The sequence below is a fragment of the Mustela putorius genome, unplaced genomic scaffold (assembly GCF_011764305.1).
Source record: "Mustela putorius furo isolate JIRA1106 unplaced genomic scaffold, ASM1176430v1.1 tig00537227_pilon_pilon_pilon, whole genome shotgun sequence".
Lineage (NCBI taxonomy): Eukaryota > Metazoa > Chordata > Mammalia > Carnivora > Mustelidae > Mustela > Mustela putorius.
This window is the reverse complement of record NW_025422368.1, coordinates 12,427,619-12,448,220: the sequence shown is the minus strand read 5'-3', so window position 1 is coordinate 12,448,220 and position 20,602 is coordinate 12,427,619. Positions and strand designations below refer to the sequence as shown.

General features: G+C 35.8%; 1 protein-coding gene across 9 annotated transcripts in view; it reads left to right on the top strand.

Moving 5' to 3' along the window:
• The window catches only part of PPHLN1 (periphilin 1), a 156,766-nt gene extending 137,438 nt beyond the window's left edge, over positions 1-19,328 (top strand). For all 9 annotated transcript variants that reach the window (XM_045073148.1, XM_004765554.3, XM_004765556.3 and 6 more), the window contains one exon: positions 17,462-19,328. In XM_045073148.1, the coding sequence (XP_044929083.1) occupies positions 17,462-17,656 (195 nt within the window). In that variant the 3' untranslated portion in view covers positions 17,657-19,328. The remainder of the gene's footprint in view (positions 1-17,461) is intronic.
• Positions 19,329-20,602: the final 1,274 nt, after the last annotated feature.

The window sequence follows — 20,602 nt, the reverse complement described above, 5'->3', positions numbered from 1 at the left end:
AGTAAAATAGCAAGAAATAAGGAAGTGCACAAGAGAGTCAGATTTCAGCACTCTGGTACCTCTGAAAACATATTGAGCATTCCCTTTTAGAAGTAGAGTATTAATGATTTAATTTTTACAGATGATTTAGTGTTTTCTCAGGAAATAAGTCTTAACCATAAATATTAATCTCTGAACTTTTAAAATACATGAAGCACTGAACTCTTGTAGAGTGAAGCACATTTTTATATTTATGTTTTTTATTGACATAGGACACTGAAAATATCTGAGAAGAGAAATGGTTCAATGCATTTCTCCAGGAGGTGTTTATATGAAAAATTTCTGTTGTATCTGCATGTGCACATGGTAGTCTTGCATGAAGTAAGGTTAAAGGGGATACCACAGTGTGCTGGGGTTTTTTGGCTCTTACAGTAAGGTGGTCAGCCTTTTGACCCTTACTTTATCTGAATTAATTCAATGTTCACTGCTGCTAATCTGAACAAAGATTTCATTTCTGGTTTTCCCTTTTATTCTTACCTAAAATATACCAATCATTCTAGTCTTAGCCATTTTGCCAGAAAAAAAAAAAAGTCTAATTTAAAAGCATAGGCTTTTAAATAATTAATTTAAAAACCAATTTTAGGAGCCTGTAGGTGGCTCAGTCGTTAAGGGTCTGCTTCAGCTCAGGTAAGGATCCCAGCATCCCAGGATCGAGCCCCACATTGGGCTCCCTGCTCCTCAGGGAGTCTGCCTCTTCTTCTCCCTCTCCCACTACTTATGTTCCCTCTCTCGTTGTATCTCTCTCTGTCAAATAAATAAAATCTTAAAATAAATAGATAGATAAAACAATTTTAATGAATGTACTACATATTAAAATATGTATGGTGAAGTTTATTAGACTGGTAGAGTTTCATAGTTATAGTACTATCATTTTTACCCTCAGATTTTCAAATAAATAGAGTATTTAGTTATATTCAGTAATACCAGCTTACCCAAAATTATCTATAAACATTATTTAAAATTTTCATTTGACTAGATTCCTGCCTCAAATTGTTGGCTGTAGCTAAATTCTGTCTTCTAAAAGGCTCACTGAGGACCAGATTTATATCTCCATTTACCAAAATTTAATAGTACCATACTTAGTGACTAACAACATCTAGTGCTTATCTTGAGTAGAATATAAGTAGCAGTGTAACTGATTGATGTGACAAAGACAACATCACGATCGAGCATGGTCTCTTCATTTTTGTATAAGTGTTGTCATAAATAGGTCTCTAATTCTTGGAAGGAACTTCAGTATCATTTGAGAAGTCATTAGTTTCTTTTATAATGTCAAGTGGACAGATCAAAATTAATTATACTGTATAAATTTTAGTATTAAAAATATAGACTAGAAAATACCTACAGACAGACCTTGAAAATAGGTATTTTCATTCATAAGTAGTGGGGTATATGGACTTTTCCCATTGTAAATAATGCCTTTGGAGATAAAAGTAAAATAATGAATTGTTTTTATTATTAATTAATTTTAACCCACTTTTAGTATACCTGATACTGAAGTTCCTGTTTTTAAAATGAAGCTGTACTATTTGTGTTAGTTATGAATAATTCCTTTCTTCTGGAAAGAAAAAACACATTTTAGGAGCATTTGTAGTGGTATTTAATGTTATGTAATTGAAAAGCTTCTCTTTAGTAGAAGTGTGATTAATGAGACCAATAATATATTTTTTTAAATTTTATTTATTTGACAGAGAGAGATCACAAGTAGGCAAAGAGGCAGGCAGAGAGAGAGGGGGAAGCAGGCTCCCTGCTGAGCAGAGAGCCCGATGCAGGGCTTGACCCGAGAACCCTGAGATAAGACCTGAGCCAAAGGCAGGGGCTTAATCCACTGAGCCACCCAGTTGCCCCTAATATTTTCTTCCTTACACTTGCAGATGAGCTAAAATTTTTCAGTAGGAATAACAAAAGCTGTATTTTTAGTGGAAACTCTAAGGACTTGTAGTTATTTAGCTCTTACCATGGAAAAGTATAGCCCAATTTAACTATGTTGGTTAAAGCCTTCTGAAGCAGCTTTGATAAGTTTCCAGTTGCATCACCTTGGCATTCCTACCAGTATTTGGCACTGCTGCCAAGCTGATTCACTACAGGGTCGGTGTCATTGTGCAGCCCTTTGGTGCTCCCAGCTTGCCACCGCAACCCAGAAGGCCAGGTAACTTCTCTTCCATGTAGCTGGCCATTATGCTAGGTATCTGGAGAAAATTCTTTCTGGTTTTAAGTTACAAAACCCACTCAAACTACCTTTAGCAAGTAAAGGGAAAGTATTGAAAGTTTTTAAGAATTTCTCCTGGGGCAAAGGTAGAAACCAGGTGTCGAGCCTGGAATTGGAAGGCCATTGGGCATTTCTCTTCCTTTCTAATTTCTCTTCATTTTCCCCACTGCCTCCTTCTCTACCTCTACCAACATCCACTTTTCCTATATTCCTTGTCATTGTCAACTTGATAAACCTGTTTCATAACCTAGTAAACCCGGGGATTCATCTACATCATCAACATCCCTTAAATTCTATCTTCTTACAAGTGTGTTTTCTTCCTTTGGCATATACTATAAACATAGCTATCAGAGACCTTTCTCGGGACAGGAGTGAGGATAGAAGGGACAGCTAAGCAGAAACTGCAGAAGCTGTCCATCTATGGAGTTAGAAGTAATCTTGCCCACCATTTGGGTTTCCTGCCCCTTCACTGGCACCTTTTGGTTTGGTAACCTTTCAACAACCCCCACTCCCATCCCCTTCACTAAAAAGAGACTGGCAAACATTTAAAAATTCTTCCGAAACTATTACATTCACAAGGACTTCTTTATCTTGAGCTGAAAATTCACAATACCATGATTCTAACAAAAATGAAAGTTTTTCCAACCTTTAGTACACGTCACAGAAAACAGAAAAGGAAAAAAGCACAACAGCACATGTATGCTGAAATCACAACTTTCAGCATGAAACATGGAGAAATTTCATAGCAGGTAAAGTGATTTCCCCTAAAATCAATTTTTCAGTGTAGAATTTTAATAATGAAAAAATGGAATGATAAGGTCAGTGTACCTGGTTCACTGAGTCATTTGGGGAGGAAAAAAAAAAAATAAGAAGAGCTAGCCTCCCTGCAGAATACATCAGACAAGTCCCATGTCAAACAGGAGCTGCTCTTTCACCAACCACAGCAAAAATACCTTACAGAACACTAGTGCTTTCCTCAGCCTGAGAAATATAACTGTTACTTGCTTATATTTTATGAATTTATCTTAGTAGCATCCCTGAAATTGGGGAAATTGTCCAAGTTTCAGATTTCACTAATGGAAAGACGAAGTATAGACACACACACACACACACACACGATTTCTCATAATGGTGACCAACCTTCCAGGCTTCTCCAAGCCACTATCTTTACACCTTTCTTTAAAACCAACAGATTAATTTATCTTTGCCAAGAATTTAGTCTCAGTCGTGGCTTTATTTCTATTTTGTATTTAGACAATTTTGTTGAATTATGGCAATGGTATGGTAAAGGGTAAATTCGAAACCTAGCTGTGAATATCGTACTTTTTACAGCTAACTCCCTTTAATCTCTCTACTCCAGTATTTTTATAAAAAAGGGGATAGTTAGGGGCACCTGGGTGGCCCAGTCGCTTAGGTGTCTGCCTTTGCCTCTGGTCATACTCCCAGGGTCCTGGGGTCGAGCCCTTCATTGGACTGTCTGCTCAGCAAAAGCCTGCTACTCCCCCTGTTTGTGCTCTCTCTGTCAAATAAATAAATAAAATCTTTTTTAAAAACCTGGGGGAAATAGTTATTCCAGAGTACTTGAGGATTCCTGATCCATAAAATAATGTAAAAGGCCATATGAAAGTGTTACCGGTGACTTAATGTTTGTGATATGCCAATAATTTCTAAATGCTGTTTTGTTTAAGCAAACAAAAAACCCTTTAGAACTGTAGCCCATAACCATTTCTAGTCATAGAGACCTTTGCCTAGGATTCCTTTCCATCCTAGTATTTTTCCTATATAGTGAGCCCTCCCTGAGGATTTAAAGATTGGGCTCGGTAACTGTTAATGTTTTTAGATTCTTCTTCTTTTTAAAAATTTTTAAAGATTTATTTATTTGAGAGAGAGTCCCAATCAGACTCTGCATGGAGCCCGACAGAGGGCTCAGTCTCGTGACCCAAGATCATGACCTGAGCTGAAACCAAGGGTCAGATGCTTAACTGACTGCACCATCCAGGCACCCCTGTACTTTTAGGCTCTGAGCCATTTTTCCATATATTCACAAGGTTAAAGCATTCTTAATATTGGATTCTCTCCAATCTCCTCTGCCAAAAATGAACTGAGAGGAAGTAAAGGGGGGGTTTGGAAATAGCTTAGCTTAGTCACTCCTGCTGACAGACTTCTCCTGTCGGAGGGTAACTGGATGGATGGAATTGTTCCTCTTCCATCTCTCAAACCACTGTAAGATGTTTCACTTAGGGAAGAAGTTGTTGCTACTTGTTTGCTTTCTTTCAGCCTTAATCAAATCTAAAACATGACCTTTTCTATTGTCAGGACATTGTACTTTTTTGATTATTAATGTTAAATCATTTGAGGACTGGACTAACTCACAGGCAATTAAAAATCATCATTAATTTTTAAAAAGATTTATTTGGAAGTAATCTTAATTAAAATAAATTTTATTAATCTTAATTAAAATAAATTTAACCAGCTGGGTGGCCTAGCTGGTTAAACGACTGCCTTTGGCTCAGGTCATGATCCTGGAGTCCCAGGATGGAGTCCCACATGGGGCTCCCTGCTCAGCAGGGAGTCTGCTATTCCCTCGCACCCTCCCCATCTCATGCTCTCTCGCTCTAATTTTCTTTCTCTCTCTCAAATAAATAAATAAAGTCTTAGAATAGATTTTCTTTGGATAACTCTTAGATTTTTTTTTTAAGATTTTATGTATTTATTTGACAGAAATCACAAGTAGGCAGAGAGGCAGGCAGAGAAAGAGAAGGAAGCAGACTCCCCGCCGAGCAGAGAGCCCCATGCAGGGCTCAATCCCAGGACTCTGGGATCATGACCTGAGCTGAAGACAGAGGCTTTAACTCACTGAGCCACCCAGGCACTCCTAACTCTTAAAATTTTTTTAGTTGTATACCCATTAGTATACATTAATATATACTATAGCATATAGTATACATTAGTATACATTATGCTAATTTAACCCACTATAACAAATAACTATATGTAAAAATATCAGCTTAATATATACATAAGAAATTTCACCTTTTTTAAACTTTTTTTTATTCAAGACATGAATATATTAAAAGCCACAATGAAAGATTTTGTCATTTTGCAAAATATTTATTGTTAACCATTTTCTCAGCAAATAGAATTTTTAAACCTATTTTATAATGTATTTGCCTTTTATCCTCATTAGCCTTTTTATATTTGTTGAATGCTGGCAGTTTTTTCTCAAGCCAGTCACTGACATTGAACACAAAATTACTTTTCCTGGCCTATTGAATCAGATTTGAAGGTGATATTGCATAATGAATACATTGTTTTCCTCTAATCCACAGTCTTCAGTGGTGTATTGTCTGATATGTAAGGAAAAAAATGTCTAGAGTGTAATATAAGTTGTTTTAAGTCCAAGGATAAGGTAAACCTTAAGTCCACCTGTTCATTTCTAGCTCCATTTTGATTCCGGTGTATCCATCAGCCATCTTTTCTAAAACTTCTTTATATTCCATGATGATGATGATGATGATGATGATGATGATTACTTAAAGCATACTGTGCTGTTTTATTTCCAAGCTAACAGGTTGTCTGGAATACCAGCACTGTCTGAGTGCATTTAATCCTCCCTCTCTCTGCCCATTATGATCTTTCCTTTGGAATTACTATACTTTGTATTTCTCTTATGGTATTTACTGTATTTTGCTTTATGGTTTCTATAATGTATTACTCTTTTTACTAGAATCTGATTTCTTTGAGCAGAATGTGCTATATTATTGACCAAATCCAGTGCCTTGCAGATATAGTAAGTGAGTTCTAGTTGGCTGGCAGGCACAGCTACCTGGATTTTAAATTTATATCTGCATTTACAGATTCATTAATATATGTAATTCTCAACCCACCTTGAGAAGATGCAAAGCTCATCATCCAGGGTACAAGCAAAACAGATCCTTCATTTATAAGCTGAGATGATCAGAACCATATACCTACCATTGGGCCTATTTTGCCTTAGATCTCTTTTCCTCTTGACATTTTACTATGAAAATTTTTAAATATTAGGAATTAAATAGTGCACACCCATACCCTTGTCACTTATATCTATAATTAACATTTTATTTTACTTGCTTTGTCACTTACCTGTCCATTCCTGTAGTCATCCAGTAATTCATCTTATTTTTTGATGCACGTCAAAGTATGTTGCAAATCTTAATATACTTCATTCCTAAATACATCAGCACACATGTCATTAAGTAGAGTTGTGACTTTTTTCTCTATTTAAAAGAATCAGACATTACAGATATAAAGCCTCTCTCAGATCCCTGCTGGCTTCTTCCCTTCTTAGAGTTGTCATTCTTATATATGTTTTTCTGTTTTTTAGTATATATGTATATATCCCTAAACTACATAAACTTTTTAAAACGTACGTAAATGGCATATGGTGTACATAGTTCCTTTGCAGCTTTTTTCACTCACTGTTGAGATTTCTCTAGTTCCTATATTTAGTCTCTGTGAGATCTGGTTTTGGGACTAGTGAAAGATTGTATAGACTCTGGAATTACTTCATTTATTTTTTTTTATTTAGTGTATTATGAGCTGGAAATGGCAAAATATTATTTAAGTATTAACTTTTGAGTCCTGTGAATTTATAAATTGATTATAATTATAAATTTTAATTATGGATGAGAATTTTACAAACATTGATTGCTAAGAGTTTGTAGCATTATTCCACTTTATCAATAATTTTTGGAGTAACTTTTATGTGGCTCTAATAATTGTACCTACATTTTGAATGTAGGTGGTTGAAATCTAATCCGTGTTCATAATGCATTTCTTTTTTTTTTTTTTTTTTTTTTTTTTTTTTTTTTTTTTTAAGATTTTATTTATGTATTTGACAGAGAGAAATCACAAGTAGATGGAGAGGCAGGCAGAGAGAGAGGGGGAAGCAGGCTCCCTGCTGAGCAGAGAGCCCGATGCGGGACTCGATCCCAGGACCCTGAGATCATGACCTGAGCCGAAGGCAGCGGCTTAACCCACTGAGCCACCCAGGCGCCCTCATAATGCATTTCTTAGCAACCAGCAGTGTTCTTTTCAGTTGCTGTGCTTTTAAGAGCCAGTGGGGCTGCAGCTTTGAGGAGGAAGTCTCAGCGATATCTTTTTCTATTAATATAGCACAAGCAGCAACATAGATTACAATAGTTTTGACACCTTCTGCGTTACTACAGAGCCAAATTAAAGGGTTTAAATTTGTCTCCAGTATTTAACATCAGTATGCTGTTACTTTTTTCCTGACCTCGTCAACACATTAGACATTATGAATGTTTCCTTGTATACTAAGCCTCAATTGGAGTTTCTTTTTTTAACTTACATCTTTTTTTAACTTACATCTTTATACACATTTCATCAAAAGATTGTAGAACATTTAACAGATACTAATTATTATATTTCACAATGCTCCTTTAAAAGTGGTAAGCTTTTATATATACTTTAATGGTAAAATAATTTCAAATATATATTATTTAATTTACCAGGTCAACACTTAGCAGTACATCTTTACCTTTTTCCCACTACTCAATTCTCTAAACAAACACTGCTTAGTAGAATTTTCTGTGTTGTGGAAATTTTCTATATTTCCACTGTCCAGGATGATAGCCACTAGCATTTTTAAATAAGGGATAGGAACTTAGGAACCGAATTTTCCTTTTTGATTAAAATTTAAATAGTGAAATATGGCTAGTGGCCACTGTGTCGGACAGCACAGCAGTATAATCTCCACCATGCCAGTAAACCGCTCTTGCAGCTACCCAGCCAACCCCCGAGTTTCCCCGTCTGATCAGTATGCTTTGTTTCTCAGCTCCTTTGATTTTTCTCTGACATTTGATTGCATTCTTCTTTTATAGATGTTTTTCTTGGCACCTGTGCCTTCACTCTTCTAGTTTTCAGTCTTCTTTATTGTCTCTTCTTTGGTTGATACTGGTCCTTTCAGGTATCTACTCTGGCTGTCTTTTGTTCTCAGAGCGGACTTGAACTATTTATTCAACATTTACTGAGTATCTGCTTTCTATCAGACACTGGGGCTAGAAAGAACTTACTCTTTTTTTTTTTTTTAAAGATTTTATTTATTTGTTTAACACAGAGAGAGAGAGATAGAGATAGAGATAAAGATCACAAGTAGGCAGAGAGGCCAGCAGAGAGGGATGGAGAGGGGGAATCAGGCTCCCTGGTGAGCAGAGATCCCAATGCAGGGCTCAATCCCAGGACCCTGGGACCATGAACTCAGCCGAAAGCAGAGGCTTAACCCACTGAGCCACTCAGGCACCTCTTTACTCCTTATTTAAAGGAACTCCCATGGTCTCAGTTGGCGTCAGTGCTAAAGTTGTTAAGAATTCTCTTTCCCCCATCCTTTGTACTTCCTAGTATTCCTCCCTCCTCCATCCCTCCTTTCCTTCTCTGTTTCTTTTTTCCTTCCAAAGTCCAGACTCAGTAATATGCTTCCTGTTGACAGGTACCTCAATTACATACTAGGAGTTGAACTTAACTCTCATTCCCAATATCCTCCCTCTTGAATTAAATAAAAATTTTAAAGACTCCCACCCATCATTCTTCACATTATTACATCTGTATTGCTTTTTTAAAAAAAAAATTATTTATTTGAGAGAAAAAGAGAGCATGAGCAGAGGAGAGAGAGAAGGGGAAAAGCAGGCTCCCCGCTGAGCAGGGAGCCTGACTCTGGGCTCATTCCCAGGATCCTAGAATCATGACCCAAATCCAACGTGGACACTTAACCAACTGAGCTACCCAGGCGTCCCTATATTGCTTCTTAATTACTTGCAAAGCCGTTAATCTTACTTTTCTTTAACACATCATGTGACATTCATTATCTTAGCCCTCAGGAGACCTTAATGTTGAATCTCAGCCATTTTCTCTCCCTGATACATCCAAATGATTCAATTCCTCCTTGTAGCTCTGTCCCCATTTGCTAATTGCTGATTTATAGGGTGAGGTCTAAACTCCCTTTAAAAAAGCTTTTCATGATCTGCTTTGAGAATGAGTAACATTCTATACTCTAGCTATGCCAAGCCAATTAAATTTCCCCAAAATGCTGTTTTCTTTTCTTCTTCCATATTTTACCAGAGTGAACTTAACATGTTTAAAGAATTGGTTTAGTACCATTTTCTAATACTCCCTTCTCTAGACAGAACAGTTGTTTCTTTTCTTTTCATCATCCACTTGACTTTAACATAAATTAAATGCTTCCCTTATAGTAGTAGGCCCTAATATGAGTGCTTTTTATTACCTCATTTAATCATTATAATAGCATAGTCAGGTCTATAGGACCTGATACTGAGGCAGAGAGGGTAACTTTTCTACCCTGTTTTATATAATTTATATTTATATATAATATAATATATTAATTTATATTATATATTTATAAATATATTATATATATAAATATATATATATTTATATATAATAAATAAAATTTATTATAGCAGTTTTAGGTTTATAGAATTTTTTTTAGATTATTTATTTATTTATTTATTTGACAGAGATCACAAGTAGGCAGAGAGAGGAGGAAGCAGGCTCCCTGCTGAGCAGAGAGCCCGATGCGGGACTCGATCCCAGGACCCTGGGATCATGACTGAGCCGAAGGCAGAGGCTTTAACCCACTGAGCCACCCAGGCGCCCTGGTTTATAGAAAATTTTTAAGAAAGTTCCCATATACTCCTTCTCTCTGTTGAGTTTCTCCTCTCATTAGCATTTTTGCTGTAATACATTTGTTAGGATCGATGAGCCAGTATTGATACAGTTTTATTAACTACACTCCATAATTTAGGGATCACTCTTTCTGTCATATAGTTCTATGAACTTTCACAAATGAAAAGTATATTATGTAACATATCATGCAATATCATACAGAATAGTTTCACCACCCTAAAGGGGCTCTGGACACCTATTTATCCCTACTCTATTATCAGCCACTGATCTTTTTACTGTCCCTATAGTTTTGCCAGTTTCCAGATGTCATGCAGTAGGAATCAGGCATTGGGTGGCTTTTTCAGACTGGCTTCTTTCACTTAGCAATAACCATTTAAGATTCTTCTTTTTTGTGGCTTTGCTAGCTCATTTCTTTTTATAACCAAAAATTATTCTAGTATATGAATGTCCCACAGTTTATCCATTCATCTACTAAAAGACATCTTGCATGCTTCCAATTTGGAGTAATTATGCATAAAGCTGCTGTAAACATTTATGTGCAGCTTTTGCATGAACACAGTTTTCAACTCATTGAGGTAAATACCTAGGAGCACCATTGCTGGGTCATATGCTCAGGCACCATGTTTAGCTTTGTAAGACACCACTAAACTGTCTACCAAGGTGGCCAGTATCATTTTGCATTCCCACCAGCAATGAATGAGACTTCTGTTGCTTCACATTCCTACCAGAAATTGGGGTTGTCAGCATTTTGGATTTTAACCATTCTGGTAAATGTGTACTGGTATCTTATCACATTGTTTTAATTTTCAGTATCCTAATGACATATGATATTGAAGTCTTTTCATGTGCCTATTTGCCATCCAGATATCTTTTTTGGTGAGGTATCTATTCAAAATTTTTGCCCACTTAAAAATTTTTTATTATTTTTTTAATTTAATATGTAATGTATTATTTGTTTCAGGGGTACAGGTCTGTGATTCATCAGTTTTATATAATACCCAGTGTTCATTACAACACATACCTTCCCTGATGTCTGTCACCCACTTACCCCATCCCCTCGTTCCGCTTCCCTCCAGCAAACCTCAGTTTGTTTCTCAAGATTAAGAGTCTCTTTTTGGGGGGCGCCTGTGTCATTAAGTGTCTGCCTTTGGCTCAGGTCTTGATCCCAGCATCCTGGAATCAACCCTGCTTAGCAGGGAGCCTGCTTCTCCCTCTCCAGCTTCCCCATGCTTGTGTTCCCTCTCTCGCTATTTCTGTCTGTCATAAATAAATACAAATCTTAAAAAAAAAAAAAAAGTCTCTTACTGTTTGTCTCCCTCTCTGGTTTTATCTTGTTTCATTTTTTTCCTCTCTTCCCCTATGTTCCTCTGCCTTCTTTCTTAAATTCCACATATCACTGAGATCATATGATAATTGTCTTTCTCTAATTGACTTATTTTGCTTAGCATAATCCCCTCTAGTCTAGCCCCATTGCTGCAAATGGCAAGATTTCATTTTTCATACCTGTGTAATATTCCATTGTACATATATACTATATCTTATTTATCCATTCATCTGTTGATGAGTATCTGGGCTCTTTCCATAGTTTGGCTGTTGTGGACATTGTTGCTGTAAACATTGGGGTACATGTGCCCCTTTGCATCACTGTATTTGAATCTTTGGGGTAAATGCCCAGTGGTGCAATTCCTGGGTCGTAGGGTAGATCTATTTTCAGCTAATTTGAGGAACCCCCATGCTGTTTTCCAGAATGGCTGTACCAGCTTGCATTCCCACCAACAGTGTGGAAGGATTTCACTTTCTCTGCATCCTCTCCAACATCTGTCATTTCCTGACTTGTTAATTTTAGTCATTCTTACTGGTGTGAGGTGGTATCTCATTGTGGTTTTGATTCGTATTCCCTGATGCCGAGTGATGTTGAGCATTTTTTCATGTGTCTGTTAGCCATTTGAATGACTTCTTTGCAGAAATGTCTATTTATGTCTTCTGCCCATTTCTTGATTGGATCATTTGTTCTTTCAGTGTTGAGTTTGTTAAGTTCTTTATAGATTTTGGATACTAGCCCTTTATCGGACCCATCATTTGCAAATATCTTCTCCCATTCTATTGGTTGTCTTTGGTATTGTTGACTGTTTCCTTTGCTCTGCAAAAGCTTTTGATCTTGATGAAGTCCCAGTAGCTCATTTTTGCCTTTGTTTCCCTTGCCTTCTTTAAAAAATTATTTTCATTAACATACAATGCGTTTATTTGTCCCAGGGGTACAGGTCTGTGAATCATCAGACTTACACACTTCACAGCACTCACCATAGCACATATCCTCCCCAATGTCCATCACCCAGCCACCTTCTCCCTATGCTCACCCAGCAGCCTTCAGTTTGTTTTGTGAGATTAAGAATCTCTTATGGTTTGTCTACCTCCTGATCCCATCTTGTTTCATTTTTTCCTTCCCTACCCCCACAGCGCCCCACCCTGCCTCTCAAATTTTTCATATTAGATTATATGATAATTGTCTTTCTCTGACTTATTTCACTCAGCATAATATCCTCTAGTCCCTTGCCTTTTGAGACGCATCTAGCAAGAAATTGCTGTAGCTGAGGTTGTAGAGGTTGCTGCCTGTGTTCTCAAGGATTTTGATGGATTCCTGTCTCACATTTAGATCTTTCATCCATTTTGAGTCTGTTTTTATGTGTGATGTAAGGAAATGGTCCAGTTTCATTCTTCTGCATGTGGCTTTCCAGTTTTCCCAACACCATTTGTTGAAGAGACTGTCTTTTTCCCATTGGATATCCTTTCCTGCTCTGTCGAAGATTAGTTGACCATAGAGTTGAGGGTCCATTTCTAGGTTTTCTATTCTGTTCCATTTTTTGCCCATTTTAAAATCAAGTTGCTTTCTTATTTTTGAGTTTTAAGAATTCCTTATATATTTTGGGTAACAGTACTTTGTTGAATATATATTTTTACAAAATTGTTTTCCCAGTCTGTAGTTTGTTCATCCTCTTAATAGTGTCTTTCACAGAGCAGAAGTTTTTATTAATGCAAAACAACTTAACAAATTTTTTCCCTGAAACATGCTTTTGGTATTATTGTAATCTAGATTTTTTTTCTTCTTTTATCTTCTATAAGTATAGTTTTACATTTTACATTTTACATTTAGCTCTGTGATCCATTTTGAGTTAATTTCTGTGGAAGGTATAAGATTTGTATCTAGATTATCCAGTTGCTTCAGCACTATTATTGAACACTGTCCTTATTAAATCACCTTTGCTTCTTTGTTAGATCAGTTGATTATATCTGTATGAATCTATTTCAGGCTATTCTGTGCCATTGATGTACTTGTCTTCTTTTGACAATGCCTTACAGTTTTGATTACTCTGATTTTATAGTAAGTCCAGTAGTGTCAGTCCTATGACTTTGTTGGTTTTTTTGTCAGTATTATGTTATCTCTTCTGGGTCTTTTGCTTTTCCGTGTGAACTTTCGAGTCAGTTTATCAATATCCTCAAAATTATTTGCTGGGATTTCTGTTCTGTTGGGATTGTGTTGAATTTATAGGTCAGTCTGGGAAGAACTGATATCATAGCAATATTGAGTCTTCCAATCAGGAACATAGAATATATGTGTTTATGTCTTTTTTGGTTTATTTGCTTAGTGTTTCATAGTTTTCCTCATTTCATTGCTGGTAAAAAGGAAAGCAGTTGACTTTTGTATATAAACCTTGACTCTTGTTACCATGCTATAATCACTCAGTAGTTGCAGTAGGTTTTTTGTCAGTTTGGGGACATTCCACACAATCATGTCATCTGTGAACAGTTGTATTTCTTTTTTCTAATTGATTTATTTTTCATTTTCTTTTCTTGTCTTACTGTATTAACTAGGATTTCCAGTACAGTGTTGAATAGGAATGGTAAAAGGGGACATTCTTGTCTTGTTCCTTAACTTAGGAAGAAAACATTTACTTTTCCACCAGGTAATGTTAGCTTTTTAGGGTTTTTGTAGATTTTCTTTATTAAGTTGAGGAAGTTACCCTTTATTCTTAGTTTGTAAACAGTTTTTGTCATGAATCAGTTTGTTATGTATTTTGTCAAATGCTTTTTCTGCATCTATTCTTTTTTTTTTTTTTTTAAGATTTTATTTATTTATTTGACAGAGAGAAATCACAAGTAGATGGAGAGGCAGGCAGAGAGAGAGAGAGGGAAGCAGGCTCCCTGCTGAGCAGAGAGCCCGATGCGGGACTCGATCCCAGGACCCTGAGATCATGACCTGAGCCAAAGGCAGCGGCTTAACCCACTGAGCCACCCAGGCGCCCCTTCTGCATCTATTCTTATGATCCTGTGATTTTTCTTTTCTAGCTTATGTGTTGGATTAAATTAATAAATATTCAGATGTCGAACAAGCCTTGCATTCCGGGGATAATCCAGTTTGGTTGTGGTGCATAATTCTTTCTATACATTCTTGGATTTGCTTAATTGTGTTGAAGTTTTTTTTTTTTTTTTCCACCTGTGTTCAGGAGAAAGATTTGTCTGAAATGAATTTCTCCTGTAACAACTTACACTGCCTTAATTTTTGGTTTCTCTTTTTGTGGGCACAGAGGTAAGGATTAAATAGAATACATTTTAAAGGAGTTTTATGTCATTGTGAGCAATTTTAGATAGAACAAACTTGGTAGATGCTCTTTTTCCAGTCCCTGAAGAAGATAATTAATAGTAAAAAGCCTTGATAGTTTTATTTTATCATATGCCTTTATTCCTAGAAATACTTGTGAGAATTTAACTATTTAACTATTTAACTATTATTGCAGGCCACTCTAATAAAGTATTGTGTGAAACCACATTTAGGTAGTGTTTTCATTTTCCTGGCAAATTTAACTATCATTTCTATGCAGTTTGTGTAAACCCCACCCATACTTTAACCTGCTTCCCATTTTGATGAGGTTCAATGAGGGGAAAAAGCAACAACAAAAAAACCTTCCTGTGTGGCCTGTAGATATCAGATCTGAAGATTATTAATGCATTTCCAGCTAGGGACCATAAGCAAACAAGCTCTCCTACAGATAACTACACCCTTCCTGTTTGGGATTGAGTTTACTGTGGAACAGATTTCGGAAATAGGTTTCTGACAGTTGTGAATTTTATTTATAAAATGTTGGAGGGTGAGGTTCTTCCTTCAACAAAAAACTAATTATTTCCTGTCTAATGCCCAACCAGTATATTTTAAACAGTCTTTTAGAAAATTTACCCCTTCAGAGAGAATTATGTTGCTGTGGGCAGTTCTGGTTGTTCTGGTCAACTAATGTACAAACATTTGTCTGTTACAATGAATAATTCAAAAAGGACTTAGAATTAAAAAATAAAACACAATCCACACAATCCTTAAATGCTTATATTAGTTTGTCTCCAGAGGACAGTAGTTTACAGTTTAAATAAATGTATGAGCACATTTTAATGTGTTTGTACCTTTGATATGCAAATCTGTAGCACATTTACGTTCAGTAAATATGCTAAATGAAGAGTTACAGTTTAGGTAAAACAGCAGATTTACATTAAAGAATTTGCAGGTTAATTCACAGTGTAATATTATCCTCCTATACTACATCTGTTAAAAAGAAGCCTATAAAATTTAGGCCACCCACAAAGTGGTCTGCTGAGGCCTGTGGTTGGTGTTAGAATGCTGTTATTATGTGGGCTGACTGGTTTGGTAAGGAATTTACCTCCACTAGGACTGAAGCATCATGGTTCTGACTTTCCCCCATGGGGATTGCATTGGCTTGACTTATGTGATTTTTATGAAGTTTTATGAAAAAACTTATGTGTTTTTTAAACCAGTCAATGTGCTCTGTTGTCTTGACATCATATGTAATATGTGAATGGTATACTGTTTTTTAAGTTAATTTGTTAGAGTATCAGTTCTGTACCATGTAAACCTTTGGATAAACTGGAATAAATGGTTGGTTTTAGATAGCTGAGAATTAAACTTAATGGCTAATATGATTAAATCTCATCACACCAAACATGTGGGAGCAGGGGCTGAGATGGAGAAAGCAGCTAAGGTTTTACATATTTCACTTTCTGTGTTAATTGAAGAATTTATTCTGTTAATTTCTTTGGGACTTGTGAAATGGTTTTTAAGAGCCAGAAAATGAATTTAGAACAATTTAGCAACCTAGTACTGCAAGTCAAAATTAAATATTCTTCTTGAAATAGCTATTGTTAAGGGATTAAAAAAATATTGCAGACACTTAAAAAATAACAGCAGCAACTACCACAACAACTAGTAGTGATCATTGGAGGAATAAAAACTCATAAGCCAAGCAGTGTCTCAGTTCACTTCTTTCTGAAGTTCTTAAGAATGAATAAGTCAGGGGTGCCTGGGTGGCTCAGTGGGTTAAAGCCTCTGCCTTCGTTCGGCTTAGGTTATGATCCCAGGGTCCTGGGATCAAGCCCCATCAGGCTCTCTGCTCAGCAGAGAGCCTGCTTCCCTTCCTCTCTCTCTGTCTGCCTCTCTGCCTACTTGTGATCTCTGTCTGTCAAATAAATAAAATCTTTTAAAAAAATGAGTAAATCACTTTTCAGGGAATAAACATGTTATAGTAATTGTTTTTGTTAAATTTCAAAAAAATTAAAATTCATGTAATAGTTCCTTTCAATCAGATAATTTGTATTTCACTTTTTTATGGATACTTAGCTCTAATTTTTCTTTAAATACATGCATTAAGGGTATGAAAAATAGTGTAGAAATCTAAACTGCATGTTGTGATTACAAATCAAGGAAATGATATTAAATGGGGAGAAAACTCAGCAATTTTTGGACAGAAAATAATATCTAATTTCCACCGATAAAGATTATATATACATATTGAAGTAAAATACACACACACACACACACGTGCATACACATACATGTATCCATGTATATACGTATGTGTGTGTGTGTGTATCCATACACATAAGTGAACGTGTGTATATAACATTGTTTTGATCTTAACTCTGCCTTGGTGACTTTAATTGTGGTTAAATATAACTTTAAAAGGTTCCCCCCCCCCCCGGATAGACACTTTTAGTCTTTTGTTTGTTGTATACTGAGCAGAATTTTTAATTTGTCATGATTCATGATTCAAACAAAGAATCTAAAGTTAGGGGCTCAGAAACCCTTTTTCTTCCAAACAAGCAAATAAAGCCATGAAAGTGCCTTACCTAGCAAGCCTTTGTTCTTAGTTCTTTCCTAGTCTGATGTCCTTGTAGTACACTGCCTGATACTTGACAAATGCGATGCCTAACTTATTATAGTCAATGATGTAGTATATCGGTGTTTTTCCACTCATTCTTGTTGTCAGCAAATCTCAGAAATAGAGACTTACATAGCCTTTGATAGTAGTGACTACTCAAGGGTGAGGGAGGTTCGATTGGATTATTATATCTCACTTTTAGACTTCAGCATCATCATTTTGCTAACTGAATCAGCTCAGTGTTTGGCTAATTAGTTTTACTCTTAGCTAACCACAATGTATTTTGCCTTTCTAGGTTTACCGACAAGACTGTGAAACTTTCGGGATGGTTGTGAAAATGCTGATTGAAAAAGATCCTTCATTAGAAAAGTCTATACAGTTTGCATTGAGACAGAATTTACATGAAATAGGTGAGCGGTGTGTTGAAGAACTCAAGCATTTCATTGCAGAGTATGACACCTCTAGTCAAGATTTTGGAGAGCCTTTTTAGAAAATTACTTGCTCAGGCAAAAATGTTTCTAGGGTTTTTTTGTTTCTTGTTTTTCCTGGATTGTGTAAATCCTTAATATATGGGTTTTTTGTGATGAAGAGAAATACTTTATGATAGTTGACCACATTTCCAATGTCAAGTAAACATCTAAAATAGTCTAAGATATTTTAATTAGAATTTTTAAAATCTACATGTAGAGCCTCCTAATTCATACTTCTCTTTTTCTCCCCAAAATTGATGGGTCAGTTAATTTTTCAAGCTTTGAAAAAGCAGTCCTGGAGAACAGCTCATGTTCTTTTGTTTTCTATAATATGTGATCGTTTGTTTTGGTCACACTAGTGTAATTTATTAGGTTAGGGATCATTCCACTAAAACATTTATAGTATTTTTGCATTTCATAGTCAGTGATCCCATGTGAAAATGTTAGAATTCTGAGTTTGATTTTATTGACTTGTTGCTTGCTTATTTTAGGCTTTGTAACTTTTGATATGTTCAAGTATACTATCCAAATAAACTGAATACTTTAGTATCTTACAGAATATTTGCTTTGAGATTAATTCTCATTGTGATAAAATAGAGTACTTAAATATCAAAAGGACCTCATAAAAAAATCACATTTTCCAAGTGAAAGAACTCAATGTTTTCTACTAAAATAATCCTGAAACTCCTAACCATTCTCGCGATATAGGAGTCTTGAACAATATCATCTATAAGACTAAGAGAAGGGTCAATTTGAAATAAAAGGTGAGAGCTCTTTTCAAATTGAGATTTCTTTAGAAACTTCTAATTGAAAGAGAAAATTTAGAGTATGAGGGAGTAGTGGAGTTTCATTTTTTCCCAGGCCTGTAATTTTAATTCCAAGAAAGGTCATTGACAATATATCCATAATCGAACCATTTACAGATTATGCCTTTGTTAATCTCTGTTTGAAGTCTTAACAAGATCTGTGATCTAATGCCCTTTTTAGGGGTCCTTAAAAGTATTCTTTAAAAAAACAAAGCAGAGTAGGCAGTAAGCCCAGCACAACTACCCCTCACCAAGCAGTCTATGTAAACAGTTCTTCATGAGTGAGCCATCCAAATCACGAGTTAGTTAAAAATCTAACTGGGACCATTAGGACATTCCACTCATTTCCTGATCCCTTCCAGCTGGCCAGTGGCATTTAGCCAAAATGTGTATTTCTGTGGCATTAGGAAACCTTAAAAATCATGCTTGTTATTACTATACCGTTTCATTATCCACCCCCATCCTCTTTCCATTTCTATTATCTTTCACTTGAATTCTGGTGTTATCTTTAGTGGCCTATATTGATAATATCTAAGGAGCTACCCCAGAAGAGATAAAAGTTATATTAAAAGTGGAAATAGCAGTACATCTATCTGGTGAATCCTATAATATGTATTATGCCATTGCACAAATGTTAAAAACTGCTTGAACACAACAATTATTTTCTTAAGTTTCCTAAATGAGGCCACCTTGAACTCTTATTTTTGCCATTTAGATATTGTACATAAGCTAAAACGAAACCTTAGGTGTCATCTCTGGTAGTCTAATTCCCTAATTATGGACAGTGATTTTATTTGTTACCCACTCTAGAAAGACTAAGAAAGTACTGATAACTGTTTCTTTCCCTACACTCTTGTTTTTCCTTTCTTTTTCTTTTTTTTTTTTTTAAGATACAGAGTAGACACTCCAGTACACTCCAGTAGTGACCCCAGTGCACCCTGAAACTTCCATTACCATGTCTATTCTTTTGTTTTTTAATAATTTTTTTTTTTAGGATTTTATTTATTTATTTGACAGACAGAGATCACAAGCAGTCAGAGAGGCAGGCAGAGAGAGAGAGGAGGAAGCAGGCTCCCTGCCAAGCAGAGAGCCTGATATGCAGCTCTCCTGGGATCACGACCCGAGCTGAAGCCAAAGGCTTTAACCCACTGAGCCACTCAGGCACCCCTTTTGTAACTTTTTTTTCTCACTCTTGTTTTTCTTTTCCTTAAATATTCTGATTCCAGGATTCAATTCCTTTAGTCAAGATGCCACAAGTTTAAAAATAAAAGTTAAGATACTACCACCAAGGCAAAGGATTTGTTCATTTTGTTGAACTTCATGAAACTGGAAATTCATTCAACTAGAGCTTTTACTTACAGACTCATTTAAATGTAGGTCCAGCCAATAATTTCTTCTTCCCTTCCCCCAATTAACATTCAACACTTAGAGCTGTTTAAAGCTTGCCATCAGCATTATTCTGGTAGGCTTGTCAGTGTTAAAACTGTTTTTGACAGCTTTTTAAAGACAGATTTTAGGTAGTTGAATTCAGATGTGTACCAGATTGTGTATTTTGCAAAATGTTCTTGATTAAAGAAATTTGTTTGTAAATTATCCATTGTTTTTGAGTATGCCCAATTGATATGATAAAGTTTTGTCTTACCATAAAGCCTTGATGATCAATGGGGGAAAGTGCTATTGTGAAGCTTTTTGTGAATTTTAAAAGTGCAAAATAAAGCAACTAGGTTTAAATAATTGGATTGTCTTCTTATTTTTTTTCTCTTTAACAGGCTTAAAGTATTTTCCTGAAATGTAGATTTTTATTACTCTCTACTGCAAGATTCCTCAATGTTTAGTTCACCTACTCAGCTGCAGGATGGAAGCACTGAAAAACCATTAACTTTGGTGACTTTAAGATGTCTTGATATCTGAACAGGCAATTAAAAGAGATAAGATTGAGCACACAGAAGTGCTCAATAATTGTGTAATTATGAATCTAAGTTTCAGAAAATAGGATTAAATCCTACCTCTGTATAGTAACCTCTGGAGGAACCACATCTCTGTGACCTAATTCCTAGTACATGTTGGAATGTTGTAGGTACTTGTATTCGTTGACACGTCACAAAAGTAGTGACATTTGAACCCAAGGTCTTGGAGGACTAGGGCTTATTCAGGCAGAGA